Source organism: Fringilla coelebs (assembly GCF_963513975.1).
Source record: "Fringilla coelebs genome assembly, chromosome: 2".
In the NCBI taxonomy this organism is placed as follows: Eukaryota; Metazoa; Chordata; class Aves; order Passeriformes; family Fringillidae; genus Fringilla; species Fringilla coelebs.
This window is the reverse complement of record NC_140029.1, coordinates 64,148,719-64,172,745: the sequence shown is the minus strand read 5'-3', so window position 1 is coordinate 64,172,745 and position 24,027 is coordinate 64,148,719. Positions and strand designations below refer to the sequence as shown.

The following is a 24,027-nucleotide window of genomic DNA, read 5'->3' as shown; positions in this document are numbered from 1 at the left end:
ATGTTCTTCCTTGTGTTCTGATAGATCAAAGTTTCTCAGTGTGTTAGTGTTAAATATTAGGTACAATTTGAAGACATTTTGCTTCTTATCAAGTAATAGGACAGAATTTACTGATTTACCAAAGTTGAACACATATTCTTTCTCTAGTACTGTAGTGCATTACATGTATATGCATGGTTGTGGTGTGTGTTGACATACATTTGAAAATCCTTAAAGGCAAAGTAATTTTTGTACAGTTTAATTGCCAGCTATAAATTGACTGAAATACTCCTGTGATGCCAGTGTATTCAGCTGTGCTTGTGACTTGGGAAACAATTGTGCAAAAGCTTAAAATACACTTGGTTCTACAGGACTTGCCAACTACAGTGATTAATTCTGTGGGGATAATAGAAAATAGCCAAAGCTGCTGAAAGTGTGAGTGGGACAAGTAAGAAGTTGCACAAGATGCTGCAGTTCTTATGTAACTGATGATCAGAACACTTGTTAATACCTCTGTGTACTTGACTGATAGTGTTCTGCCTTGAGCAGTGAAGGGGAAAGTCTCCAATAAATGTTAATGTCTTAGATATTTCATGATTTTGCTAAAGCGTAACTGAAGTTTCTAAGAAACAAAAAAATTGAAAGCCATGATGGATTTGGACCATCTGTTTTAGTTTGAAATTCAAGCTAAGTGTTTTGATATTTTTTAAGCTGTTTATCAGTTTAAAAATAGCTTTAAAGCTAATAATTTTTGTCATTCTGACTTCTAGATTTCATTTTAAGCTGTTGCTTTTGAACAATAGTTGTTCAGATTCTCAGGAGTATTTGAGACTCTTGACCTTCTGAATTATAAAAAACCAAGACTGAATTCAAAAATTGATACTGCAGTTTTGTATTTCCTGGTCAGATGTTTAAATTTACTGAGAGTTAGGGCTGATACTTTTGAAAATGGAAAGGCTCTGCTGAGATAATTTAATGGGAGCTAGATAATAATACAGCTTGCGGAGTTTTGTGATTTACTAAAATGGAAGTGTACCTTTTAGACATTTGTTGTGATCTCAAAATGCTTTTTTCCAGTTCCTAGTGATATGTTCTATTAAAAAATATGCACTTAAGTTCTGTTCATGTCTATTTTCAGCTTCCAGTCTTTCTTGGGCTTGAGGTTACTGTACTACTAAAAACTTAGTTTTGTAGTAGTTGCTTATTCTGTCATTTTTAATCTCTGGTTTGGTGTGGTTTGGTCACATGTCTGCCGTATCCATTTCTTCAGTTCGGCAACACTTCTGACTCTGAAATTAATATTTGAAAGTGTGCTTTGAGATAACAGTCTTTTATCTTCTCTTCCTGCATGTATAATATTGTATACTTGCATATGTAAGGTCACAATAGGTCTTGAGCTGCTTTACCTCTACACTTGGAAGAAGGAAAAAAATCATGTGTGTATTAATTAATCACACTGAAATTTGATGCTAAGCTTACTTGCCAGTGGGAGTGAATTCTTAGTTGTGAGAGCCTTAACCAGGCAATAATGTGTCTTGATAATTTGATACACTATCTGGCTTGATATGAGGCTCCCTCTGAGAGCATCACACAAGCTGGGGTGACATGGGATGCCTCTTTCTGTGACCCCTTGTGAGTGGTGTGGAGCTCAGTGATGCTCTGTATTTGTGTGGTATCTGAGCACAGAACTGCTTCAGCTGGAGACCAAGGGAAAGGCAACCAATGCAGCTGAGTTGCTTCATGTTTTGGAGCAGTCATGAAGCTCTCAAATTGTTCAAATGGAAGTGATGTGTAATATAAGTTCATTTTAAGGCTTTGAATCTCTTGCTTGTTCCTTTTTAATCAAGCAAACTTTCCCTGGTATTGATGCTGTTTTAAGTAACTTTGGTTCCAAAGAGGTCTGTAGGGCTTTTTGTTGTCTTGGTGCGCATCTGTCCTTGAAAATGTAGATTGTGAATTAAAAAATCCTCCTTGTACCTTGTTACAGGGTGGTCAGCCATTAAAACCGTAGGTGCTTCTTCCTATTTTCACCACTGCTACAAACTTTCAGAAGGAAAAGCAGTGTGTTGAAAAGGATTTGCTGCTGAAATAAATAAAGCCTCATGCTGGTTAGCTAGTTATCAGAGTAAGTTGTAAGCAGGCTCATTATACCTTGTTATCCTGAGATGCTTTCCCCAGTGCATTTCAGCATACCTGTAAGCTGCCAAAGAGTTGGTAGTGTGCACTGTCACTCGCTGTTCCTCTGCATAGCCAAAATAATTGGGCTGGACTGGATTAATTACCTATGCATTTACAGTCAATGATGTTGCTATGTATTATGAAGAATGATATTTCCAAGACTTGTAAATGCTGTTTTGTTAAAAAAGTGTATTTTAGGGGATGAGAAATAGAAAGTAATTTGATTGCTGTAGAATTAGATTAATTAGATAGAAATAAAGTTCTCAACCAATTGTTGACAGAAGTGCTGCAGTTTAGTTAAAATTATTGGTAAGTCTTTTGGTATTCAATTTTATGATGTCTGACTGTTTAGAGCTTACATAAATAAGAGAGGGTTTTGTTGAAGGAATACTTGGTTTTGAATGCTTTTTTCTAACTAAGGTGAGAAGCAGGGTCAGAAGAGTCAGTGGTGGTCTTTAAAAAGTAATGACATGGAAATATTTAGTCAAAAGTAGATCTCAGTAATAGGCTTTTTTTACTGCAATTCTTCCATGATACATTTTAATTATCCTTCTGAAAACAATTGATTCTTAGTATGTGAATGGCTGTCCTTTTTATATGTATAATACTTGTGAAATTACAGAGAGTAGCCTGAGGATGAAGACATTTCTCCCTCAGACATGTTTTGTAGGGAGCTCAAGCGTAGAAACTCTTGTTTCCTTCCTTATGATCATTCTAACACCAGCTGTTTAGGGCTTAAACTTTAGATGGGAAAAAATTGAGACAAAGTATAGTTAAGGAATAAAAAAATTTTTCAAGATGATGAGTATATCCAGAAAAAAGGTGTTATCAGAGGCAGAAATTTTAATACTTGTATTTGAAATTGCACCAGAGTATTAACTTAGCATTGGTTATGATGTTATAAATCTGTATTTTCATCAGTTGTGAATTCATTTTTACAATAATTTATTAGCAATAGAATTCAAGTATTTTTATGGTTAGTATTCATGAGAAATATCTAGTTACAAAGTCTGCTTTATATTATTTCAGTGCAATGTAATTAGCTTCCAGCTAATGTTTTGCAGAATAACATACTGTAACTGTTAAGAAGTAAATAAGTTTAAATATTCTTAGGAAATTATTTCAATTAAAATTGAGTGTTTTGAGGGTCCTTAAATCCTTTTGAGTAATTGTTTAAATTAAATTATGAAGTAGTTTGGCTTTCATGGGAGAGATTGATCTTCGTTTTAATTTGATTTTTGCTTATTTTTTGTAGTAATGGTATGCTATTAGAAAAGAAATTTTTAATCTTTTTTTTCACAAAGGTTTGAGAAAATATTGACCACTATAAATGTGGTGCTGCCACAGTAGTCAAACTAGATACCCTTCACCAAATATATGAATGAGATTGTTAAATAATAGTTCTGTTTGAAGCACAAAATCAGTAGATGATCTTTTATATTTAATGGGTTCTAAAAATGGATATAAAAGGGCTTTTAAAACCTGTTAGTTCTCTCTCCATGTTTTTAGAGTAAATTGCAACTGTTCATGAGATAGTTTGTCTTTATAAGCAGAACTAGGCTGCAGGTTTAGTTACAGTTTTCTTTGTTTCCTGAGGAAGAAAAGCAAGGCCTTTATATTAGCGAGAGAAGAACAGGACATACTAAACAAAATCTTGTGATGACTTTTATTCAGTCCATTATTAACCCTAGGTAGAGTGAAATGTGTTACCTAATCTTGGAGTTGATTTATCTGTGGAATACTTTGGAATTCTTTTTCAGAAGGCACAGAAAGCTTCTAGAATACTGGCAGTAGATAAAGAAATACCAATAACTAACCTCAAGTTTTTGCTACAGCTAGGCTAGCTGCCTGTCTTGCTGGGATCTTAGAATATCTTGCCTTGTATATGTTTGTCTTAAATGATACATATAGAAAGTTTATCTATTTTTCAAGTATTTGTTTCTGAAGTAGGTTTTGTTGAACCACTTTGGTCAGAATGGAACGGGTGCTATTTATATCAGACTTAATACATGGAGTAGTAGTTCTTAACACAGGGGTCATGATCACAAGATACTGTGTGAATACTTTACTTGGACACAGAGTAATTAAATCACACAAAATTGGTCCTGGAATAGGGAGAATAGGAAGTACATTTTGAGGTGATGGTTGCTTCTCTAAACAGCTGCTAGTTTGTCAGAATACATTGCAAGCCTTATTCTTGAAGTGCTATGTTAACCATTTTTGCTGTTTCTGTATGCATTCATTGAATACAGGCATGCTAAGTGTCTGGCATTCCGTGGTCTGAGTGTAAAGAGGCTGAGACCCATTGTGCTGCAATATGCAGTACATGAGAATAAATATCTCAAGCTTTGTTGTTTTGTTTGTTGATATCAGTGGCTATTTAATGACTGAACAGACTTTGTTACATCATTTTAAGTAACTGCTTTTTTTCCTCTTAGGGACGAAACCCTTTTTTCCTGGAGCCAGCGATAATTATAACAGTTACTGATGGAAGTAAATTAACTACTACCAGTGGGATACAGGAAGAGGTAAGATCTAACCTCTGGTTACAGTAATGTGTCCTAAATGTTGTTTAAACATTGATACTGTTTACAGTAGGAGCATAAGTAGCTCCTCAGAAGAATGCTCAGTAACAGCTTAAACTTGCATGTGTCTTGATTAATTTCAAGTAACTTATTTTAATTTCAAGTAATTTTATGCAATAGTACTCTGAAAAATCGAATAACTCTTTTTCCTTCATGTAACAGAAACCTGTGGTGCAATTGTTGGTCTGATTAGTAGAATGAGTTTGCTCTTTCTGTCTAAGGAGTTTATGGCTTTTAAAATGTATTAGCAGAAGAAATTGATTTCTATGAAGCATATGTGTCCTTAATTGGTCTTGATATAAGTTCTTTTTGTACAGACCCAAGTTAAAGTAATGATTTCCCAAAGGGTGACGCCACTAGGGAGTATGTGAAACATGTACTACTCTCACACTGAGTTCTTAAAAAGATTATAATCAAATCAGTAGTCTTTATAATTCAGGGTAAGACCTGAAGAAATATATTCCAAGTTAAATCTGTAGAGCAGTTTAAAATCAAGATCTTGATATACTGGAGTACCCACTCAGACATCTGGCTAACTCAGAGGTATGGCAAATGCTGAGGCACTGAACTATTTTAACTTATTGACTGTTTTGAATTCTTGCCTTAAAAAGATGGAAGTGGTAGGATTAGTCTGGCCAGCTCAGTGCCCATTCCATCCAGTAGTAAAAAAAAAGCCCAATCAAAACAAACTGTAACAAATCCCTAAGCTCATTCCCTTTTCAGGGAAAGGTTAATATCCAAAGGTCCATTTTAAAACTTAAGCGGAGAATTCAGACTTTTGCATGTGCTGCACCACTTTTGACTGTACAGATTAACTTGTTGCACTTTGCTGTTCATCAGTTACTTGGGTTTCTCCTAATAATGTATTATATTGCATTCTTACAGCACTTACAGACTTAGTCTGTATGAAATGTGGTATTTGAGTGTTTTTGTAATATGTCTGACTTGAAGAGAGTTGAATGATTGCATAATTCTGTGTGGACTCCTAACAAGCATAGCTAGTAACTGAAAGGGAATTCCTGGATCCATGGTAACAAGTAGGTTATCTGTATGAAATCTCACTTCCACCATCCTTTTTTTACCCATTAAGCTATTTTCAGATGAATTCCAGGATTGAATGTGTGCAGTCCAAAATGTGACACTTCTGGAGTCTTCTCCAGAGCAACATACACTGCTGTTAGCAGCAGAATACTGGTTTGGGTAATCTTTTAGCTGTGTAAGTCCTTCCTTGAGGAGAAGAATCTCTGTTATCAGATGACTTGTAAAATCTGCACTGACTGGAGTGAGGAACACCAAGATGCTCAGAGGGTGAAACTCATAACCTCTGGGTGGTAGCTGAGAACTGGGTTTGCTCAGTTTTCAGAAGAGAGGTCTGGGGAGTGCTTTACCACAACAGCTGAATGGGATAGGGAGCTTGTCTTTTCCTGAAGGTACCCAGGGCTGAGATAAGAGGCAATAGCTGCAAGTTGTCCCATCAGAAATTCTGATGAGATATCAAGAAAATCTTTAACTGTGTGGGTGATCAAATGAATAGTGAATTAAAGTGGGTTTTTTTGTTATAAATAAGCCAGTGTAAAGGTGTTCCATTCCTCCAGAAGGTGAAGTGACCACTGTTCTTCCTGCAAGACAAAATTTGAATGCAAGAAGGTTTGAGTGCTCTTCCAAATATGTGTACTGGGTATATGTTTCATACCCAGCAAAGGATGTAATTTTTTTTCCTTTTTTTTTGCTATAGGGTATACTGGTAGAAACATTCTTAACACTATCAAAGAGAAGAGGAGCAAAGCATCAAAGGGTGCTTTCAGGGATCATCTTTTGCTGCTGTCAGTGTGTGTCCTATTGATCAGAATTTTTCTTAGGCTACCTTGAGTGTCCTTTACAGTTATCTCTCAAGTTGGGCATACAGAAATGAGCTAGAATTAGTACAGGAACACCACCCTGGCGATACGGAAGTTAATTGCTCCTCTTTGGTTCACTAACAAAGCTTTTTCAGTCACTCTGAAATGTCTGTTCTGTTCTTTGGGTTTGACTTTGGAGAGGCTTTTCAGAGTTGGTGTTGGAAGTGATCATATCCCACTGGCTATGACAACAATGTTTTTACTTCCTAGCATCCACTGAGGCAGTGTATTTTTAGTTCTTTTAAGGCATATGTACAAGATAACCAACAGTGTTGGGCTTTAGTGTTTTGTTGGGGTTTTTTTTTGGAAAGCCTGTGAAGCCAGCATGGGGCCTGGAGGCAAGTTTTCTCAAAGCTTTGTCATTCAGATGAACATTTGCATTCTTACCAATGAAATCAGTTTATCACTATGGGAACACTGTCATTTGCCTTAGTGTGAAGCAGTCAAGCTTAAACCCTGTTTCAGAGCTCTTGCTGAATTCTTCAGATGTCCTGTTCCTTTGTGGATTTTAAAATGGGTGTTGCAGATAGAGCCTTGACCTTCAGTGAGTGCTGCTTTGTCACTCATGGGTGTGGTTATTCAGACTGAAAACAGAAATTATATTGTCTGTGCAGTTTTCTCCACCTGCACAAGTCAGTAACACTTTCAGTTCTGTCCCTTCTGGCACTGCTTTTTAGTGCATCAGTGCCAATGCACTGAAAAGTGCCAGTATCAATTCTGTGTTCTGCATGGCTTATTGACCAGACTCTTCCCTGGACTCACTAGTTTGAGTCAGAACTTGGGGAGGGGATGGGCTCATAACTGTGGGAAAGCCATCATTAATTAGTTGGCCTCATGTTATGGATTCCTTAGGGAGTGGCTTTCATTTCTGGCCTGATCCCTCAAATTCAGTCTCAGGCCTTTCTTCATCTTTTGTTAAGCAAATGTTTAAATGCTTGAAGGGATTTCTTATTCCTCTTCATATTATGAAATAACATTTTTCAAGTCTTACAATTGCTGAGCTATGTTCCCTTGTCCTCCCTCTACATACCCTCTAAATAGCATTAAACTTGTCTGCAAGACTGAAATGGAGTTATTAGCATATTGATACATTCTGATAAATTATTATACAAGCAAAAAGCATGAGCAGTGCTGCTTGGTTTCTTTATGTTGCCGTTCCTCTGATCTTCCAGTTATGAGAGACTCTTACAGGAAGAGTCTGTGATTTTCATGTGACTTCATCCCACAGCTGTTTGGCATTGTGACATTGATCCTTTCCAGAGCTGATCACCTTGCATTGCACTTGTAGCAGCTGTGACAAGTGTCACAGCAAGGTTCTGCTTACTGTCAAGAATAATCAGAAGCTCTAAGGGCTCTATTATGTTTATCATAGTTTGTCCAGTTTTGATTTCTAAACAAATTCTGCAAGAAATATATGGCAAATATAATTAAATATATGTCCCCCATTCTTTCTTTTCTTAATATTCCTGTTAGCAGCAGTTTTTGGGTTCACAGCACTTGACACTGAGCTCCATAGCTCTTGATGTGTAAATTCTTAATGTGTAACTATCAGCTCAGTGAATACTTGGTGATGGCTAATGTTGGCTTTGGAATGGTCAAGTATATCATGTACTGATATGGTGTGTCAGTTGACCTTGATGTCTTTGGGATCTCCTTGAGTTGTCCCCCGTGGAAGAACAATTTGTCTTTTTATGTGTTATAACTGTATAGGATTGGATGGAAAAAGATGGGATAACATGTCGTTGATAACTGTAAGTAGAGTTTCTCAGTCTGTCAAGAGCTGATGTTCTCAGCTGGGCTTGAATGGCTACCTGTCCTTAGTCCTTCAAGGATGAAAGGCTGCATTTGCTAGGAATGTCAGATGTCTTGTCCTTCTTTGGGGTACCAGAAGAGCATGCAAGGAAGGTTACTTGACAATAGGTTGTTGGTTTTTTTTTTTTTGGTACAAGAAAAGTTGACTGTAGGCATATTTTTGTTTAGTGCCTAGTAGTCTAACACCCTTTTATGAGATATCCCAAGATGGAGCTGCCTGTTATTACCTGGGTACTAAAGCTTCAGCAGCAGTGCTATTGGTGCCTTTTCTAGTGGATGTGCAGCCATTGCCAGAAGATCATTACCGTCTTTCTCAGACTGCCCTGCCAGTGCAGAGTTCTAATGCTTATCTAGCTTTTTTTGTCCTAGGGTCTCTAGGGTCCTCTTTCCCACCCCAGGATTTTAGACTGTGCTGCTTCTCATGATTGCATACATGTAGGTAGAAACAAGGATGGGAAGAAACAAACCTGCTCACCAAAAACCTTGTACTGAAGATATGTTCTAGAACGCCACCCCCTCATAGTTCTGGAATATTTTAATTGTTTTAAAGGTAGGAAGAGTGGCATAAGGCACACACTGATTGGGTAGTAGCATTATCATTGTGGCATTTGGGAATGGTAGGGCTTCTGGGTGCTCCTACAAATGAATGATGAGACAAGACAGTTGGTTTCTAGTACTAAGCTGGGAGGACACGTGTTGTCTATGTGCAGTCACATGTTGAAGACCACAGCTGGTAAATAACCTTCCCTTAGTTCAGTCTACCTTTATCTTTCATACTGGTTGTTGAGAAAGAGGAAAATGTGTGCATGCCTTCATATTAAAATATGTATGGGGAAAGAAATGAAATGCAAGATGTAGAAGTCTAGGCTCATCTTAGTTTCTGCTAGGTATGCAGTTGCTATGGTAATACAATACCAGTTTAAAAAGTAACTGGAGATGACAAGACCAAGTTACTAATGTCTGTGGACAAGGTGATTTGAATCTATAATTTCGCCAGTATAAGTGTTAAAGGATGTTAAACTTAACTGGAATTAAACTGTTGGAAAGGAAGGTGAGGACATTCGACTTGATGATGATTGCTTTGTATTTTGTCTTACAGTTTGAAAACTTTTCTGATAGTAATATGTGCATAATGGAATGGCCAGGTTCTGACTACTCTTTGGTTTTGGAGTTCTCTCCATATAACTAGCTGAGCCAATGAAATATTTTGTAGCTTGAGATAAACTGAACTCAGGATACTGTTGGTGCAGGATCTAATGGGATACTTTTTATATATATATATATATATATATATATATATATAGTAAAAAATATGTATATATGCTGCCCGAAGGAAAACAATGCTGTTACATAGGTGTAACAGGTTTGTTTGCAGATCAAATGTACTCTTTGGAAATACTATATCTTCAGTCAGATCTAAGTAGGAAAGCTTGAATGGCATTCCTTAATACCTCCAAGTGAGGAGTGTGGGGTGCTTGCAATTCAGTCTTCTTACAGTCAGGATTCCAGGCTGTTAACTAAGAATGTGGCTATTCTTTTAACTTCTTTTAACTGAGTTTCCATTGTCAGGCAGTCGTTATGGCTCCTTGTGAAGAGGGGAAAGACATGCATGTCAAGCAGTTAGTTATAAACCACTGAGTTCCTTCCCTTTGACCAGTTTCGTGTAAAACATGAAGCATTTGGAGAAAATAGTTCTGTTCTTACATGGACTCTGTGCTTGCATAAGCAAAAAGAGAAATTCTGGAGGAATCAGGTTTTCTGAAAAGTCCAAAATATTCTGATTCTTGGCCACATCTTGACTAGTTTTGTCGTGTTTGTTCTTAGTTTCAAGATTGTATCATTAAATTGCTTTTCAAACAACAAGGTATGTGTTTTTCCCAGTATGAGATGCTGCTATTATGTAAATAGAAATAGCTGCAGGATCTGGTTTTGGAAATCAGGCTTTAATGCTTTCAAGCTATCTCTTAAAAATAAGCAAACAAAAACCCTTTTTTAACAGCTTTCTGTAAATTCTCTAACCACTATGAACTAGAAATGAAGGCAGTATATAATGAGTGCATGTGTGGATTTGTATCAAGTTTTGGAACAGACTAGTACTTTCTTGCTAGCATTGAGCTGAGGGTTGAGAACTTTGGGATTTCTTTGAACGCTGCATGAGAGAAAATGAGGACATATTGAGTTTGTTTCAGCATATGGACCTAACTCCCTTGTATTCGGTGTGCTAATGGAACTGTTTGCACCACTTGAGTCATTGCTTTGGGGATGTTTTTTCCCCTTTTGTTGCAGCAGTGCTCCACGTGAAATGAGAATTTTGCTTGTGCTGACAGTCATCAGCCAGGGATGTATCAAAATTTCTGGAACTTGTAATTACTTGTTGCAAATCTATCTGTTCAGGGCTTCCGTAGTTAAATGTTTGGATAAGCTTTCTTTTTCTCACAAATCTGTATGAAGTATCCGGATGTAAAAAGAGCCTCTAGGATCTTCTGAATGCCTTGTCCTGTCCTTTAGAAGCTTGTTTAAGTTTTGTTAACGAGGTATTAAATGTGTATGGAGAGAGAAGTGTGCTTATATAGAGTGAACTGCCATTGCTTTGAAACCTAAATTTTTGTTTCTCTAAAGAGCTGTGTATTCACAGATTTAAATCTCTTTCCAGCTCCATTTACCTCTCAATTCCCCTTTACCTGGGAGTGAGTTGACTAAGGAACCCTTTCGATGGGATCAGAGGTTATTTGCTTTGGTTCTTCGTTTGCCTGGTATTACAGCCCCAGAATCAGAACAGATGACAGGGGTGCCTGTGGATGACTCTGCTATCACACCTATGTGTGAAGTCACAGGAGGTGAGTGCTCTTGTTTCCTTTGACAAGTCATTACTTTCCGAAGTGTAGATTAATTCAGTTTAGTTCAATTAATTGTGTGATTTCATATCATGGAATAAGGATTTCTAAGTTCTTGCAGTACTTGTAAAAACTCTCAAGACTGTTAACATGAAACTAAAGAGACTTAAAGCATTAAAGCTACAGACAATTAAATGTAGGCTGTCTTGGAAGAGTGAATCTACTTTCTTCAGAAATGTTTTGTAAAAGAACTTACTTTTTTCTACTACACCTTGATATTGCAATTAAAAATTGTAATAATTGAGTCTGTTCTGCAGTACAGTTTTGGTTAATTCCTGTCGCACTATCGTCTAAAAAAGCCAAAGTGAAGGAAGTGGGTTGTTTTAGGTTTTTTCCCTCCAGAGCACACAGAATGTCTTTCAGAATGCATAATTGATTCTGCAGAATTGATACTTTTCTCAATTACAGATCATATTGTTAATATTATGTTCCAGATCAAATTTAGGGATTGAGTTTATTACATTTTAGAAGTAGTCTTCTAATGCATCAGAGAGGATGTGATAGAGAGGAAAAAAAGGGCTTTGAAAAGTATTCCAAAAGGATTTGATTCCACTGCTTTCTGACTGTATGTAGGCTGTACTCGCAAGTGCTTTGGCTGAAATTTGTAGACAGTTTAAGTGTTGATGTCTGTCACAAGGGGGAGCCCATTTTCCATGAATGCAACCAAGAATTTGAGCTAGTCATTAAGAGTCTAAAATTCAAACATTTCCAATGTGGTATTTGTCAATGCTTCACTAGGTTGCCTTGCTGCTTAAAAAAAGAGGAAGTGTTCAGGAGAAGCTTTAAATCAGTGATCCATACATAAATCAATGTGTGTGGTGGTTGAACAGTTTTCAATGATCCAATTTAAAATAAGGGCAGAAACACTGAAGAGCTTTAACTCTGACTGTTTCGTTCTAGGTCGATCATATTGTGTGTGCTCTCCAAGAATGCTGAATCAATGTCTTGAGTCATTGGTGCAAAAAGTGCAAAGTGGAGTGGTAATAAATTTTGAAAAAGCTGGACCAGATCCCTCACCAATTGATGGTACTTGAAATTTTTTACTCTGTGGTATCAAATAACAGGGATGACTGTCATCAATGCAATTTAGTGAACTTAATATAGTAGTTGTCAAATCAAAAGGAAAACTATTGCAATTTGCAACACTTAACTGCAAAAAGGACCTACCTGCTTAGTCTGAAACTTTGTGCTGTCTCAAAATACTGGCTGTAGCCGCCAGATATTATGCATTTGGTCAAACCACTCAGGTAGTCTTAAATGCATTTGTTAATGTCAGGCATAGTTAAAGGGATTTATGGATTTTAAGCAGTTTTCAACCAGCTAGAAATGTAAATAACATAATATGGAAACACCTGGGCTAATCCTGTTTTCTTCAGTGTATTAAAGTGGCTGTGGTAAGAGTTAAAATAGCAAATACACCTGTGGCATTAATTTCTCATTCTAAATGGTTTAGCTACGTCCCTCTTTGGATGTTACTGAGAAGTTTGTGAGATTTTTTTTTTTTTAATTTTACCTTGCTGAAATAAAAAATCCAGCAATATTATTCATGTATATCACTTCTTTATGCTTGGATTTGAAGGTTCTGTAAATGACAATGGAGGAAAAAGACACATTATAATGAAGGGCTACAGATAATTGCCTTTCTGGGCTGTCATCCTGTAAACATTCAATGCTTATTTAGTTTCTCAGTTTGTGTTTTTACAGGCATGCTTACTGACAACTATCTGCTATTCTTAGAAATAATATTAACTGCAGGAAGGGATTCCCTGGGTTTATAAATCTCTACTCTTCACAGAAGTTTTTTAATACTGTTATTGAGTTTTAGCACTATTTTGACGCAAAGCCTTTTTCTTCTGTAGATGGGCAGATGGAGATATCCAGACCCTTTGGACCCCAACCTTGGCACAGCTGTCACAAACTTATCTATGTCAGACCAAACCCTAAAACTGGGGTTCCTATAGGTCATTGGCCTGTTCCTGAATCCTTTTGGCCAGATCAAAATTCTCCAACACTGGTATGTACTGAAGATAAAGGGTTTGTGCATGCAGGAATATTCCAGTATTTCCTGTTCTGATTTTTTTTTCAAATCTTGACGTATGTACTGCATTGTAGCGAATGTGGAAGCAGTGTGACCCAAGGAGTGATGCATGCAAGCCTATAAATTACTGATGAGCAAATAACATGGGGTTTTCTTTTTTGTAACTTTGAAGCATCAGGAAACTGCCTGTAACAGATTTTTGATCCAGAACATGCATGTAAGTGTTTGAACCCTGTTAAATATCAAATGGTGGCACTTGGTAAAAGCCTATCAAATTCTATTACGTTATAGAGGTTATTAATAAAAGATAGTATGATCTTGACAACTTGAATCTCTATGGTAGTTCTACTTTCATTCTAGCAAGTGAATATAATTTTGTCTGCTGTTGTGCAGTGTAGCCACACCTTCAATTTATCCAAACTGAAAACCTCTGCTTTCAAATTAATTTATTAAGAATTAATTTGTTTTTCACAAAAGAATGTATGCCACTGGTGTTTTTTGTCTGACAACTAGTCATTAGTATATTATAATGCATTTTTGTGTTTCTGTTTATATTCAAAATCATTAAAGTAGAAATCCTGCAGTTGTGTAATGGTTACCTACATTTCATTATGACTTTTGTTGAATTCTTCTGGGTTTTTTGATATGAAACAGATCTGCTGACTAATACTCACTGAACTTCTCATAAATTTTATCTCTTGGTTAGAAAACAGACGAAGTTGTTTGAAATACAGGTTGTTGAGGAGTGATTGAGTATGAAATTTTAGTCATATTTACAGGTTTTGATATTTGGCATCTGTGGCCACATTGATTAAAGGATGTGGATGTCCCTCTGAACTAAAAGCATACGTGAATAAAAGTGGATTTTCTGTAGTCATTAAAAAAACCAAGATGTCATTATGTAGAGGATATTTGAAGGTTGTTCTGTAGGAAAGCTGGTCCTGTGTATTCCTTGTAATCGCTGTCAGTAGTGTATCTGCCTCCATTTACGGTGTACAGTTTGCTACTCCAGATCTTAATCAAGATTGATAAAATAGATCTTGCCAAGTGAAGAGTTGTTGAATGAAATCTTCAAAAATCCTGCAGTTAACTTACTCAAATGGCAAAAAGATGAGATTTTTTTTCTGTTGTAGTGTGTATAGCTCTCATAACTATAAAGCACTGTCATGTACAGCTGAATTCTTGTTGGCATCAATTGAAATTCTGAGCTGTACCTTCCTCATGCAGTGTTGGGGAAGTTGCTGATAGTGTTTCAAGACTTGCATTTCAGTATTGTTTTAACAGCAGTGTTCTAACACAGCATATGTTGTAATCAGTGTGTATGTATGTAGCTTATCTTGTCTGCCTAAGAGTTCATAGTTAAATACTTGACTTTGCCTGCCTGTTACCTGATCCACAGTGGAGTTGTCTCAAACAATTCTATCACAAGAACTTAAGTCTGCTGTGGCTAATGACACCACCAAGGCTTTCTTAAATGTATATGAAAGTCTGCTAATAATTATGCTGGCAGATCAACATGTAAATGGCTGCTTCAGCTGCTCAGAGGTAAAAATAGTTCTGCTGTCCAGCAAAGGATTATTGGACTTCTCAAGTCTGAGTAGTCAATTTCTTTTGCAGCCTTTTTATTTGTAGTGTGACCTTGGTGGCTTGGTCAGAAACTCCACCACAACCATTTGTTAGTCATATTCTTTGAAAAGAGCTGTTCTTTGTCCATTTGGTTGGGCCTCCTGTTTGGTGTCCAGTTGGAGAGCCCACCTTCCTCAGGGTGGAGACACTCAAAGCAAGACTAGCTCTCTTGGCAGATAACTTGTTTGGGTGGCTTATCCTAAAATGGAGAGCCTAGAGCTTAGACATAAAAGAATTGCTTTCAATGTGAAGTGGTATGATGGTCCAAGAGACCTTTTGGTTCTCTACTTCATCTTGTGTATTTGTGAGTTACCTTTTTGTAAATAGAGTAAATGGAAGGAGGCTTCCCAACTGAGCTCTTACTCAGATTCTAGTGGCCTTGGGGAAAGGCTCAGATTAAGTACAAGAGCTTGTATTTTTCCCTTCAATGGAAGGTGTAGAGCTCCAATTTTCATCACACTGAAAATTGGCTTACTCTTTTGGCAAAAGAAATTTCAGGTTGTTAACTTACAGTTGAAACTTGAAACACAAAGGCCTTTTTCCTGTGATTAGTAAAAAGATTTAAAAAATCCAAACACTGAAATTTCTGGAATTGAAATATTTTCTCAGGCCTAGTTAAAATGTGAGTTTTTAAAGTTTGTTTTTTTCTGAATTCACACTACTCTTGATCTTTATAATTGTTTGAATTTTGTAGCTGTTAAATTTGTCAAGAAGGAAAAGCCCCTGGCAAAGCCAGCAAATGCAGAAGTACAGCACCTGCTTCTGTAGGGAATGAAAATGGACATGTCTCAGAGTAGCATTGAGGATGTTTTTTGTCCCCACTAGGACTTACTCCCATTTGTTCAGCTTTTGGGTAAATGCAAGAAGTCTTAGTTGCATATTGCTCTGGACTTACTATGTGAAGTAATTGTCATTTCTTTAGAAAACAAGATTTCTTCAGAATAAGACAGTGCTAACATCATAAATTGCTTGGGACTCATTAACAGTAAATGAATCCTGTATTGAGTAGGTTCCTTAAATATATGTGTTTTCAAAGAATCTGAATTTCTTCAGTTGTCATAGAATAAATGTGTTTTAATTGTTGTGCAGCCTTATTAACAGTGGAATACTTTGTTTAGCCACCTCGCACATCGCATCCTGTGGTGAAATTTTCCTGTACTGACTGTGAACCGATGGTCATTGACAAACTGCCTTTTGATAAATATGAATTAGAGCCTTCACCACTGACCCAATTTATCCTGGAAAGAAAATCCCCTCAGACCTGCTGGCAGGCAAGTAGAATGCATGCTGAATTGAAGTTTATGGAATGCTCTTTTTCATATATCTTATTCTATGACCAAAATAGAATGTAAAGCTTCAGAACACAATACTTGGAGTGTAAATCCAGTGTAATGTGTTTTATTGCAGGTCTACGTAAGCAATAGTGCAAAATACAGTGAACTTGGTCATCCTTTTGGTTACTTGAAAGCTAGTACAGCGCTGAATTGTGTGAATTTATTTGTGATGCCTTACAATTACCCAGTTCTGCTTCCACTACTAGGTAAATACCGCTCCATACAAATTTGCTTATGTGGTAGGTAATTGAAACATTGATATAATCTAAATAGATTACTGGAATTCATGCCAGTATTGATAACACCTACTAGAATCAGTAGCTTGTTTCACCTGTTTCCAATTGTCTGGCCTTCATGACTCAGACTCAGTGTGTAAGATGATTTACTCAATCATCATTTGCAGATATGTTTTGATCTCACTTTTCATTGTTTTAAGAGCTATTTATCTGTTGTCTCAATATCAATTCAATTTGATAATTTATCAGGTTCCATTTTTGGCTGCAGTGTTAATCTTGTGTGTGTTTGGCTTAGTTGTATATATGTTGATTTGTAGATACTAATTTAATCATTGAGGAATTTGCATTTTTTCAAGAGTTTCTTTAACTAGAATTTTTTTTTTGGGAAAAAAAAAGATGCAATGCTATCAGTCATGCCTTTCATTTTGTTGCTTTGCTTTTTTTATAACCATTAGATGACTTGTTTAAAGTACACAAGGCAAAGCCTACGTTGAAATGGCGTCAGTCCTTTGAAAGCTATTTGAAGACGATGCCTCCTTATTATCTTGGGGTAAGATGACTGTGTAAAGATTTCTGGTTTATAGTTGTCTTTCCACTATGGATGTAGTCTCTATTTTAAGTAGAATGAGTATTAATTTAAGAGAGAATAGTTAAACTTCATATATAATGAGTGTTTTCACTGGAGGCCTGTGGGAGGCATGAGACATGAATGCTATGGAATTTTCTTAATTTCATAATACACTGGTACTGGCATATAAATGATATTTTTGTTAACTATGTATTAATTGAACTATTTTAAAACAACAAAAAATGATGCCCTGAGTGTCTTTGTTGTTGTTGTTGTTCTTTTTCAACTTTCAGAACCTCAGGTTCTATTTGAAATGGGTACAGTTAGTTGAAGTATGTATAAAGTTAAATATGACCATGCAATATATTCCATGTTTCAGCCTTTGAAGAAAGCTGTGAGAATGATGGGAGCACCAAACCTTATAGCTGACAATGTGGAATATGGACTTAGTTACAGTGTCATTTCATATCTCAAAAAGTTGAGTCAGCAGGTAATGTTGAAGCAAAAGAGCAGTAAAAACTTATTCTAATAGCAGGATAATCTTAAAATACTCAGGTTCAGTGACTTTGTAGGAAAAAAGAGCAGAAAGATCAAGTTAATACTTTTCCATAAGCAATTACCAAAAAATAATTTTGATTTTTTGAATTGAAGGAAAATGCAACATTTAAATACAGCCTTTATAAACTGAACTATATAGAGACAGATAGGAAGTACAAGTTGAAGTTTTTTCCTATTTAAGGAGCATTTTCACCTAGCAGAGAGTAACATACTTTTATCCAAGAAAAACAATGTTGTCTTTAAAGATGTGTTAGTGTTTTTCAGGAAATAGGGATTTGTGCTTGGTGTATCAGAATCAAAGTATTCTTTCTTTGGCTTATGGCATGAAGTGGAAAGTGTTCAGTGAATAAGATAACTGTCATAACAGAATATCTAATAACAATAGAGATGTAGAAATATCAAGTGACTGAAATTGCTGACCATGTTCAGAATAGTGCCCAAATCTTTGACTAGGCTCCTGCACCAGCTGAAGCATTTCTGCCCTGCTACCTCCACTTTTGAACTGTGCATGTTAAGCTTTGTGTTCAAGATAAAAAAAAGTAAACTTGAAACTTCAAGAAACAGTAGTGCCAACTACTTGTAACTTTGGTAAAGAGTTTTTATGGACCAGCTTTTTCTTAAAACATAAATATAAGTGATTATTTGAGAAAGGAAGTATCTTAAAGTCTAGAGTGTATCCTGTTAAATCATAGTCATATTGCTCACTAATCTGTGAACTGAGGTCTCAGCTCTTGGACTCCTCTAAAATGTAATGACACGCACTGCAAATTGTACTTAAAGCTTTTGTAACTTTTGATGGGCCCTGCCAGTAAAGACTCCATATTCTCAATACATACTCAAATTTTTGAGTAGTCTATAAATTTATGTGAAATTGCAAAACCAAAATTGGCAGTTGTGTTACTAAATTCCTTTTGGCTCTCTTCACTGTATTCTGTCAAAAAGCTGGCATTGATGAACACATTTAATTTTGGTAGAAACTAACATAATATTGGGGGATAGGTCTGTCTGGTCAACCAGTTGGTTATTTTCATATATTTCACATTTTTAATGTTATGACTATTTGTTTTGAGCTTTAAAAAAGTTGATACAATTGGGTGACTGATTGCAACTACAGTTGTGGGAAAATCAGTCTTGTGAGAGTTTTGACTGTTCTCTACAGGAACAGCTGAACATCATACGAGTACAGATAGTCTGCAGAGAATTACTAGTCAAATGATGGCATTTTATGAAAATAAAAGCATTGCATGCATATTGGTGCTTAGATACTGTAATGGGCAGCAGAGGAGAAATATGCAGAAAAGTGTTCACTATATTTAAAACTGTAGTAGGCATTAAGTGGTTATGTATTAAGCACTCCTTAAGCGCTCAGCCTGGTTATGGTCGTCATAGTGTGTTAGCTCATTGTTGAATCTTGTAGGTAGGAATTTAAAATGAATAAGTCTGACTAATCCTTTTAAGAGCATATTGTCAATTTTATTTATTTATTTATTTCAAATTAAGGCCAAAATAGAGTCCGATAGAGTCATTGGCTCTGTAGGCAAAAAGGTAGCGCAAGAGACTGGAATTAAGGTCAGAAGCAGATCACACAACCTGTCTATGGCACATAGGAACGATTTTCAACATCTGCTACAGGGGATTACTGGGGAAATTCCTCATAGACCTCTAGACCTCAATATGAAGGAGTATGCTGGGTTCCAAATAGCTTTGCTGAATAAGGTAAGCACCACTGTGTGTAATGTTGTTATTTTCAATATACTTCCATTGAAATGCTAGATATTGTTTCTTACATGGCATTAATTGGAATTTCATTTACTGGAACTATAGGATTTGAAACCTCAGACATTTAGAAATGCTTATGACATACCCAGAAGAAATCTTTTGGATCAGTTAACACGAATGAGATCTAATTTATTGAAGAGTACTTGCAAGTTCCTCAAAGGACAAGATGAAGGTTAGATAACAATTTATATTTTGTCTGCCTGTGATGTGATCATTGCTAAAAAATAATGTAACAAATAATGTAGTTCTGTTAAAACTTGGTCGATGTCTGCTCTTGGCATTAAACTGCATGGATTTTTTTTTATATGCTTTTTCCTTACTTTATTGGAAGAAAAAATGGTGAGGACAGAAGATTGCTCATTCACTGCTTTATCCTTAAGACCATATGAGGGGATTTGGGCTTTTACAGAAGGTTCTTTGTTCACTGTTTTTCCTAACTTTCATGGATGTATCTGATAAAATCACAGGGCAGTTCTGAACATTATTATCTCTCTCAGTAGAAGTGGATTGTGAGCAGCGGAAAAGCACTGGGTGCTGCCACTGTGATTGTTTTGCCTGTTGAGCCAACAGCAAATGGTTCAGTAGTTGCTAATTTATTCCTTTACCTTTTTTCCTCTGTCTTCTGGTACTGCTTTGTGGCATTTAACCGAAGATGTTGAAATAAGTAGAGTGAGAAGGGCAATGCAAGTGAAAGCTTGTGCTGCATTAGTGCTGCCACTACTTAGGTCAGATTAACATCTTTACATTAATCATACATGCAATCATACAAGTGATTACATTATCACTTTGTCAGAGTAGTTGTTCTTCAGGGAGGAGGATTAACTAATGTTAGGAATTTTTTTCTGTATTTTTTTCTGGATCAAGGCTTGGCCACTCTAAAACTAGAGCAACCTTAAAATAAGCTCCTATATTTTTTTTAAGAGTGTGTTGATTTATAGTGGTCAAAAGTCACTCTTGCTCTGGGAAAATGGTAGTCTTGACAAATAAGTTTTGAGTTGCTAAAATTGGACAAAGTTATGTCAAAGCTGTGTGCAGCATAGAGTTCTTACTTTGTTTTAATATATCTTTTGTTTGTAGTAATGTTTTAGTTCTAATTTTTTCCTAGTCTGTTTTTCCATCCGTTGCTCTGTTGTAAAGTTGGGACACATTGGAAAACTAACATCTGTGCATGACACCTATGGCTTATTTGTTGTCAAAATCATAAATCCCCAAGACATGTACTGATTCCTTTGAGCAAGTCTCCTGAAGTGTTATAAATACCAGTCAGGCAAGAAAAATGGCAAGCTTTGTACAGCTGTTTTGTTAATGCATATGATAAGTCTGAACGCTGGAGATATGAAATGGATATAGACTAAATTCTCATAATGTGAGCAGTAACTGTGTATTAATTAACTCTTCTGTTGCAATAGATCAAGTTCACAGTGTACCTATAGCACAAATGGGAAACTACCAGGAGTATCTAAAACAAATACCTTCTCCACTCCGAGAACTTGATCCTGATCAACCACGAAGGCTTCATACATTTGGCAATCCATTCAAATTGGACAAAAAGGTGACTTTTCTGTAAAGCTTTTTTAAAAACGTGCTGGTGTGTGTGTGCTACTGCCTACATTGTTCTTTGAGTAGTCTCTTGGAGAAACCCTTTCAAATACTTGTAAAAGAAATGGCTGCAAACTGTCTCGGTTATTTTTCAATCAGTAGTACCTTATGGAGGGCAGCCTTTATTGGAAAACTGGTATTATGTCTCTAAATTGTATTGTAACTGAAATATTTGTCTCAAAGTTGAGAGTCTTGGCTGTCCCTTTTATCCAAATCTCTTAGAATTGACCAAACTGCCAGTAACATGTAGCGCTCTTGTGTTAAGTATGTGAGTCTCTTTGCAACTACTGAAAAAGCAGTTGGATGGCCCACTCCCTTACTTTACTTGGCAGACTGTTGGATAAGGGCCTTGAGTATATTTATCTGGTCTTGGTTGACAATTTGGAATTCCAAACATAATGGCATGTGGTATGTAACTCTTACACATGCTAAACATTCTCGTAATATCAGAGCATTAATTGTACCTCATGTTATGTGGTTTTGGTGTGAAGCTTAAGAATTCTTCCTGTTTAATTAATTACAGGGAATGATGATAGATGAAGCAGATGAATTCGTATCAGGACCTCAAAATAAACATAAAAGACCTGGAGAACCAAATATGCAAGGGATTCCAAAAAGGCGACGTTGTATGTCCCCCCTTCTCAGAGGGCGACCACCAACTCTTCCAGTTGTCAATAACCACATTGGAGGAAAAGGGCCCCCAACACCAATTGCGCAAGCACAGCCTGACCTTATTAAACCCATTGCTATTCACAAAAGTAAGTGAATCTTCAAAATCTTTATAGTTAGTTTTTTAATTTATCTGAAAAAACTTCTTTGTTAAAAACTGCTGGTTAATTTGTGAAATATGGCAATTTATCCCTCTCTTGAAAATAAAGTACTTAAATGTGTGTCTGGGGTTAATTACAGAGTTCATATAATCCTTTGGATGGAAGTCCTCCATCTAAATTCTAAGTATAAATAGTGTAGACAATGAGAAGAGTTTCCTTCCTTTGCCTGGAAAATTAGATACTCTAGAATTATCACAGCATGAAGTTAGTTTGAATTTTGCTCTTGTACAGTGAAATCATTTTCCTGTGTGTGAAGCTGAGGGGCTCTATAACTCTTCTTCACTGGTTAGTACTAAAGTAAATTTGGTTCATGTGATTTAAAGGGGGAAAGACACCATGTCATAATTACTCTTTATGGGTGGTTTTTTTTTTTGTTGGTAGTCCACATAGTAATTTCCTTTTTCATACAAATAATATACATGTGATTTTTTTTGAAAGTCTTTCATTGCCAGGAGATAGTGACAGGCTCAGTCTTATAATCCACAAACAAGTTTTCTTATCACTGGCATGAGCAGTAGACTCTGAGCTGGAGCATAGTTTTAAGAGTCTAATGCTGATCTGACTCATTGACTTGTATGAAATGATAAGGAATTTGAGCCTAGCAAGTGTAATTTTTGTTTTTTCAGCATCAGAAACAAATAATGAAGTTGGAGTTGACAATGTCATTGAGAATCACAATACAGACCCTCTTTCATCAGCTGTTTTCCCAAATGCTGTGGATTCAGAGTTTTCACTGTCCTCTTCACCATTCAATTCATTGGATCGACCAGCAGCTCATACAGAGGATGTAGGCCATGAACATTTAGGGAATAATTTGAATGTTGATGGGTTTTTGGAGAATCACGAGGAATCAGGTAGTAAAGAGCAAAGTTCAGAAGAGAACTTGGCAATGTCTTCACCTAGCAAAGGGAAAAAGCCGGTGTACTGCAGGAGTTCCAGAGAGATTAATATAGAGCTAAGAGCACAAATTATGAAAGAGATCCGAAAACCAGGAAGGAGTAAGTATGCTGAATTTCTTTCAGATAATTGGCATGAGAGTTAAACAAAGATTTCATGTTGCATCACTATTTCAGAAGTGTACTGGACCATGAAACTGAAGCAAAATTAAATTTAAAGCTCAAAAGGTTTGTTTTAAAATCTCTGCTAAAAACTTAGTGTAGGAGTGATTAAAACATTGCTGTACCTATCAGTGTTCATGAAAGTCATGTTTTATATCAATACTAGAATTAACCTGATATGTGTTAGTAATATCCTAAGGTGCAATATCATGTATTTTTTAATATTTGTTCTCATTAAATAAGATGTTCTTGCTCCAGTTGATAGGAGATACAGCTTCAAAGTTTACAAACATTGAATGTTGCATTTCACTCAAATCTATTACAACAGATATCTGTGGAGGCATCTTTTAAATAACTGATGTTTCTGTTCTCTTGACATTTAAGAATATGAAAGAATCTTCTTTTTGCTGAAGCATGTGCAAGGAAGCTTACAAACCCGGCTGATATTTTTGCAGAATGTTATAAAAGAAGCTTCAAGGTAGGTAACAGGATTGCATTATTCTTACAAAACTGCACCGTGTTGTGCCATGTATAATTGCTGCACAATCACGCAATTGTTTGAAACAATGCTTTGCACTGCAAGTAAATTATTCCCATGAAAGAGCAGAAATGCATAAGCTTCTTGAGGTGTTGTTTGTAAAAGCTTACCTTTTTCCCTTAGATTTTGGCTTAAAGATATTAGCAACTGTAACTGCCAAATCCCTGTAAAGGTAGATGGACCATGGTATAGAAAGAGAACATAACTTTAAAAAAATAATTCCAATTAAAGTTCAGGTGAGCGTACTGCTAATTTGAAAATGTAATGGAGCTGCCAGTTACTTGGAATTAGGCTTTCAGAAACATCAGCAGCTCAAAATCTTGTCCTAAAAATAGTTTTTAAATTCAGGTATGCTCATAAAGATATGTCTCTACTCTTCAGCATACTTCATTCAGAGATAGCGTAGTCCTGTCTGAGACTTTGGAAATGGAGGTGGCTTTTCTCTGAAGAAGAGTGACTTGATAAGGATTTAAACCCTGTGTTTTTCATCCAGGTAGAAACTGTTCCTTACAGTATC

At 36.2% G+C, this 24,027-nt stretch overlaps 1 protein-coding gene across 3 annotated transcripts in view; it reads left to right on the top strand.

The window, feature by feature from the left end:
- The window catches only part of INTS6 (integrator complex subunit 6), a 38,334-nt gene that overhangs the window by 12,204 nt on the left and 2,103 nt on the right, over nucleotides 1-24,027 (top strand). For 2 of the 3 annotated variants that reach the window (XM_084226560.1, XM_084226561.1), the window contains 14 exons: nucleotides 4,596-4,685; nucleotides 11,106-11,289; nucleotides 12,247-12,372; nucleotides 13,206-13,360; nucleotides 16,129-16,281; nucleotides 16,418-16,550; nucleotides 17,036-17,130; nucleotides 17,528-17,638; nucleotides 19,207-19,422; nucleotides 19,531-19,657; nucleotides 20,895-21,037; nucleotides 21,608-21,842; nucleotides 22,541-22,912; nucleotides 23,357-23,450. In XM_084226560.1, coding sequence (XP_084082686.1) covers nucleotides 4,596-4,685; nucleotides 11,106-11,289; nucleotides 12,247-12,372; nucleotides 13,206-13,360; nucleotides 16,129-16,281; nucleotides 16,418-16,550; nucleotides 17,036-17,130; nucleotides 17,528-17,638; nucleotides 19,207-19,422; nucleotides 19,531-19,657; nucleotides 20,895-21,037; nucleotides 21,608-21,842; nucleotides 22,541-22,912; nucleotides 23,357-23,450 — 2,234 coding nt within the window. The remainder of the gene's footprint in view (nucleotides 1-4,595; nucleotides 4,686-11,105; nucleotides 11,290-12,246; nucleotides 12,373-13,205; nucleotides 13,361-16,128; nucleotides 16,282-16,417; nucleotides 16,551-17,035; nucleotides 17,131-17,527; nucleotides 17,639-19,206; nucleotides 19,423-19,530; nucleotides 19,658-20,894; nucleotides 21,038-21,607; nucleotides 21,843-22,540; nucleotides 22,913-23,356; nucleotides 23,451-24,027) is intronic. The other variant, XM_084226562.1, reaches the window with a different exon arrangement.